The following is a 6549-nucleotide window of genomic DNA, read 5'->3' as shown; positions in this document are numbered from 1 at the left end:
GTGTGTGTGTGTGTGTGTGTGTGTGTGTGTGTGTGTGTGTGTGTGTGTGTGTGTGTGAATGAGTGAGGGAGAGAGCGATAGGGGGACACAGTCCCCAGGACAGATTGCTGCCACCATGGCCATGACGTCACGACCTGCTTTGGTCAGACACCTCAAATAAATAACTTTTTTTTCAACTCAAAAGACGCAAATATGGTGGATGTTACAAAAGCAAACGTTCTCGACATCCACAATGAGTCCATTCCACCTTAAAAAGCTGTCTCGACAGACTGTACACACGTTTCCTGAAAACGCCCCGTGTAAGGGCGAGAACGAAAACTCGAGTGACTCTGAATAATAATAATAATGATAAGGCGGCGTTGTTTATCCAAAGGAGAGGGGTTGGACATCGGTACAAGACTTCTGTGCCAAACATTTTTCCATTTGCTCCCCTCTCAGTAAACCTACCAGCACTACCCAGTGTACCCTCACTGCGCTACCGACCAAGGTCAGCAACAGTGACCGCCAACGGGAGCTGTCAAGGCGGCAGCAGCCCTCCGAGGACCCCGGCAGGTCTATAACCTGGGATTAGGATCAACAGGCTAAATAAAGGACTGTCGGATGGATGAAAGCCCCGGAGTGGAGGAGTGAACGAGCTGAAGTTATTCTAACGTAAAGGCTGTGAGAATACCGAGGTGACACCATGCTGAGAAACCCGGGGACCTATGCGAACAAGAAAAGGAAGAAGCCCGCCCTCAAACAGTAAGACTTTTTACTGTTTTTACTGTTTACCTTATAATAATAGCAGTTACCGCTGTTGATAACAACATTATGAGCACACGTGTTAGCGTTAGGGTGACGGTAGGCTTCACTTTGGGCAAAAAGCCGTAAGCAGGAACTAACTTGTAGTTCACTTTAAATCTCTGTGCAGTATAGAAAGGTGACTGAAGTTAAACACTGCTTTGCTTTTATAAGTGCGACACTCTCGGTTACTTCGCTGTCAAGTTATGAAATTAACCTGTGGTGGAAATGACAGATTAAACCAGTTAAGGTGGACTGTGTTCTCCCGTTATCGCCAAGTCAGCTGTGTGTAATTATAAAGCCGTATACTTGTAATGTTTGCTGAAATGTGGTGCTGTGTTTCTGAGACGGCGTGTGAGGGTTCCTCCTTTAGGACCACCTTAAGAATGCGCCTCCATGCTGGATCTGGCATGGATATCTTGCCCTCGCGCATTAATCACAATCAAGTTTGAGAGTCGGCTGCTGCTCTCACGCGATGCTCCGGGGAGGGCGGGGTGGAGGAAGGGGAGCGCGAGCCTCTGATGTTATTGTAATGTGATACGGCCTCGCGCCGTGTGCGTCTTTCTCGCTCTTTTCCACACTATTGTTTGGCGTTTCTAGCTTTTAATGCTCAGTTACACGAACACGCGGGTACTTAAATTACTTTGACATACTTCTGTTTTTGTTAACCAGATGTATGAAAAGTAGGCCACCGCCTCTGATCATTTCATTGCGAGTTTTCTTACTTTCAGTTACTTTTGTTTATTGTGACTTTCTGTGCGTTACAAATTACATACGCGAGAGAGTCTTTTAGTGTAAGCTTTTGATGGTTTAGCACTGATGAAAATCTGCGTCTGTGTATTAAAGTTTCTGCCTGCAGGTTATTGTGCTGTGATAGGCCCTGTGTGTGTGTGTTCCTGTCTAGCTATCTTTGTGAGGACCGAAATCTGCATTCTACTATACTTGTGAGAACCAACAGTCACTTGTGAGGACACACCCACGGTCCTCACAAGTTTGAAGCATTTTTGAGGCTCAAAATGTGGTTTTAGTGTCAGGGTTACAGTTAGGTTATAGTCAGGGGAAGGGGCTAGATAAAGCATTATGTCAATGAAGGTCCTGACTAAAATAACTGAACGGGCTTCTGTGTGTGTGTCTGTGTGTGTGTAGGGGGGGGTTAACTCTGGGTACTATGGCCTTTTCTGTTTAGTTTTTTTCTTGTGAACCTTATTATACAGCAGATTGTTACACTAGCGTGACCTATATAGTCAAATTTTCTAAATACCAACTTCCAAGACTTACATGCAAATTCAAAACGTGCACAATAGCAGCTGGCTGTGGACCCATCGATACATTAACCACCGACATGTTTTCAGACATTGGCCAACTCAGGTTTAGTCTAATAATGAGGTGGTAATACTAGAGTCATAAACTAGCCTTGTTTATGACTTTTACTCTAACTGTATTTGTGAGGGGGACGTTGGTGACACTTACTGCTTTTAGAGTTAGAATCCTGTTAATTTCACTGTGACACGGTTTGGCTGAATTATCTTAATACATCAGAAGGATAAATATGTTGGAATACACAAACAATAAAACTGGATTTATTTCTTCTTACATTGTATTTGGTCACTAACAAAAGCCGGTTACTTAAATACTGATAACTGTGTTGCTCTAAGTTACAGTAATAAAGATGCATGAAACATCATTTTACATAAATAGCAGTCATTTGTAGAAAAAGACATTGAATTGAACAAATGCTACTGAAAGTGACATTTTTATGTGTTTGTATGTAACCTCCCCTACCTCCTGGTTATAACTGTGTTTTGGGAGTGTGCCCGTAACCAAGAGGAAAATTAGAGGGCTGCACAAATATTCATAGAACTGCAGTTATGTTCAGCAGCTGTAGTTGTATTCAAATAAGATGCTTTTCAAAAGACTGCAATGCTAACCCTTCCTAATGTAGGGAAAGTGTTTCAGCTCTGCTTTAAGTATTCAGACTATAGTAAAATCTTCTGTCTGCAGCTCTGGGACTCCTGTGCAAACGGAGTCAGCTCCATAAACTGTTAAACACAGATGCTGAGAGTGAACACTGTGGGTTTGATGTGTCTGATTATACCGATCTGGTTTATTGTGTATGGGCTGTTCCTGGTGTAAATCCCAAAATAAAGAGTCGGCCTGTTTGTAGACGTCTGTGTTTCTGAAAGTATGGGCTGTGCAGTGAGGACTAAGGTTTCCTGGACGGCCAGCTGTGCTCAGCTGCACAAAGGACCCATTGAGCCTGACTGTAAAAAGCTGTGGTCAGTGCACAGGGACATTCCACGGCAGATCTGTCCATCCACAATCTGTTTTATCATCCATATTCTTACCATGTATGTTGCCAGTCTCCTTTGCCATTGTCTATTATGTTAAATATTCTGCATTTTCCAAGTTTATTCTGTGTGAAAGCAACATTGTTCACACGCTTCCTGATTTCTTTTGTTTTGTTTGTCACACTTAGATGTCATTTCATCTAATAAATATTAATATTATACATTTATTATAGAAAAAAAGGAATCATAACCTACCTGGCCACATGTGAAAGTAGTTGCTCCCTAAACCTGACACCTGGTTGTGTGAACTGTAGTCAGGCTTTAATGATGACTGCCAACGAGCCTTTCGCAGCGGTGTGGAAGAGGAAGCCACACGGAGGATTTCCAAGCATGGATGGTCATGTTTGAGCATCTCAGTCAGAGTTGGGTCCAGACTTTGATTGGCCACTTTAAAACCTCCAAGCACATTTTTCTGTGCATTCTATCAAACACATTCACACACCTACAGATGCATCACAGAGAAACTTGGGATTCAACATCTTGGCCAAGGATACGTTGGCATGCAGACTGGAGTAGCCAGAGACTGAGCCAGTAACCTTCCAGTTAGCAGATGACCTGCTCTACCTGTGGAGCTTCTTTTTGGTGTGTTTTATTGTCCTGCTGCATAAACCGAACGCACTTGAGGTTCAGGACACAAACTGATGATTGGACATTCTTCTGTGTGTGTGTGTGTGTGTGTGTGTGTGTGTGTGTGTGTGTGTCCTTTACTTTTTTCACCGATGGTCATTTTTGTTAGTAAAGAAGTGAGGTGTGCTTGGGGAGGGTACAGTGGTACGGAGATACGTGAGGCTGGCTCATGCTGTAAAGTGGCTCAGGGCGCTCAGGGTATTCAAAACCTGTAAAACGTCTGAAAACAGAACTGAATTCATTGTTTATCACATCTATCACACACAAAATGAGCCTTTACAGACTAAAAATATTAACACGAAGTACAGAAAATTGTCGTGTCGCATGTAATGTGAGTAACATGTTTGTTAGTTGGTACTGAATCCCTACCAACATTCAGTACATTTATATCCACAGCTCCATCCTGGACTATCTTACAGGTGTCCCTTATCAGATTGGTCCAAAAAGGTGGAGCTCTTGACTAGATTACAAGTGCTGCTAGTACCAATCAAAGTTGAGCCATATTAGGCAAAGCTCTGTGATTGGCTCTGTGTGTTTGAACAGGAGACGGGCCAGAGGCATCCTGACAGAGCAGGTGAAACACGAGCACTGAGATGAGTCTGGTTCCCATGGTAGTGTGTAGGGCTCCTTACCTGCTGCTCTCTCTGTGTGTGAATGTGTACTCAACACAGACTAAGTGGATTAAAGGTTCAGTGTGGTGGTTCCAGTGAGTGACGATGGATTAAAGGTGTGCGCTTTATAGCATCAGCATGCGTTCGCTGCAGTGAGCAGTTGTGTCCTTATTAATGGGGATAATATACTTGCAGTGCAAACATTTCTTTTGACTTGTAATCTAAAGGGATTGTGAAAAACACAGAGACATGCTGATAAGAGGTGTGGCAGGACGTTACCCTTTGTTCTGTGGCCTTTGTTTCGATTTTCACTTGTACACAAACAGTACACGCTTTTAACCTTTTTTTATTATTTTCCCCGAAAGGAAAGGATGTAGCCACCAAACACACACAGAGAAGTGTTCCCTAATGACTCACGCCTGTTTCATGTTGAGGTGTCACAAGATAAAATGCAAATAATATGTATACTGTCAACACTACCATTCAGCAGAAATACCAATGTGTGTGTGTGTACAGAAAATATGCACAATAAATGTGGAGTGCATCAAATATAACCAGCAGGGTGCAGGTCAGAGAGCTGCAGAGTCATTTCTGCGTCCCGTGTGCCTTCAGAGCAGCTGCCTGCCTCCGTGCTTTACTCCCAGAGTGAAAGACGAGGGCTCAAAGTGGGAAAGCAGTCCCAGCCCTGGAGCCTTTTAAAGCTCCTGCACAGGTCTGGCCTGAGGAAACTTTTCATCCAAATCCCTACCAACATTCAGTACGTTAATGTCACATTTCTATAAAAGGCTTTTAAAATGTTCTCCTAAAACTTTGCAATCAGGGAGCAAAACTATTTGAACTGACACATAATTAATCTTCAAAAACTGCTCCTGTTCCTTCCACCACCAAAAACACAGTGTTCCCACTGATTATGACTTAAACACAGGATTAATGCTGAAGATGAAATTATTATTGAAGAGGTTTCCTCTGATTCTATCGTTTCTCTTTATAGCGATGTCGAGCATAGTACTAGTTCATTCAGGCTACTTTAGCTCACACAGTCCTCAAATCTCAGCTGATGCCCTCCAACGTACCTAAATGGTTATTTCATGCAGGCCATGCTACTCAAGCTGTTTCTGTGCGTCTGCAAGCCATTTTGCAACCCACCTCTACCACAGCTCATCCTTTCATGCTGTTTCTGACTTAATGTTACATCTTGTTGTCACTAATGTTTGAGCTTTTCTGTGCTGGGGATCTCCTCGCGTGATTCAGTGGATACAGACAGGTCACAACGCACAGCCGCAGATGGGAATAACCATGTTCTTTCAGCTCTCGTGGTCCTGACTCCAGTATTGTCACTGTCACTCATTTGTCATGTCTCTGTCTTTTATTTTGTCTTTTTATTTTAAGTATTCTTTTTCCTCTGTGGAGGAAACTGTTCTGCTTCCAGTTTTGCCACCTGTGTTTGTCAGCATGTGTTTAGAAAGCATGTGTTTCATACTTTAGCACCACTGAGTCATCCTTCTGCATCTGGCAGACGCGCTGCCTGTTCAGAGCAGACAAATGAGCATCAGCGCTGCCTTACAGCTGAGACGGAGGACTCTGGGTTCATATCCCTGCTTTGCCCTGTTGAGATGAGGAATCCTAACAGATATGCTAAAACATCTTCCTTTTATACAGCGAGTCCCCAGATGTCTTCAACCCTGTGATCCATGGCAAAACAAAGTGGAAAAAATGCTTCTGAACGCTGCCTTTTGTCTGTGCTAGCATTTCTTGAGAGTGAAGTCAGGCTTGCACCATTTGTGGGAAGGTACAGCTCGGGTAAGTCGAGTTAGTGCTGCAGGAGGAAATTTAATAACCTGCCATTAGCCAGAGTTTTGGTAAAGAGAGAAAGAGACAGCCACAAACTCTAAATATGCTACAGAAGTAGTTGAAGGGGATGTTACTGGTAAACCAAGTGGTTTAATGTGATTAGACTAACACAGTTTACTGATTGGTTCCACTTCATGAGAAAAGATTTGAAGAAAAGCCTCCGGCTGTAGAGACAGCTGTTCCCTGACGAGTCTGTTCATATGAATTGAACTCTTTCATGTTGAGGTGTCACAGTATCCGGTCGTTAAGTGATGACGTGACGAATCCTGCTTCCGGGTCTAAAGTAGTTTAATATGGCTTTTGTGTTGTGTTGTATGCATTTTCTTCTATTT

The 6549-nt window shown here is 43.2% G+C and overlaps 1 protein-coding gene across 1 annotated transcript in view; it reads left to right on the top strand.

Annotated features, from left to right (window-relative positions):
• Positions 1 to 268: 268 nt before the first annotated feature.
• Positions 269 to 6549, top strand: part of LOC102291592 (aryl hydrocarbon receptor) — a gene marked incomplete in the record, with an annotated part of 38882 nt that continues 32601 nt past the window's right edge. The window contains 1 exon segment of the mRNA XM_014339588.2: positions 269 to 741. Within this exon segment, the coding sequence (XP_014195074.1) occupies positions 683 to 741 (59 nt within the window).

This window comes from Haplochromis burtoni, unplaced genomic scaffold, assembly GCF_018398535.1.
Source record: "Haplochromis burtoni strain Fernald_Lab_line unplaced genomic scaffold, NCSU_Asbu1 Contig_283, whole genome shotgun sequence".
In the NCBI taxonomy this organism is placed as follows: domain Eukaryota; kingdom Metazoa; phylum Chordata; class Actinopteri; order Cichliformes; family Cichlidae; genus Haplochromis; species Haplochromis burtoni.
Note: the sequence above shows the minus strand (reverse complement) of the source record. Positions and strands in the feature narration are given on the sequence as shown.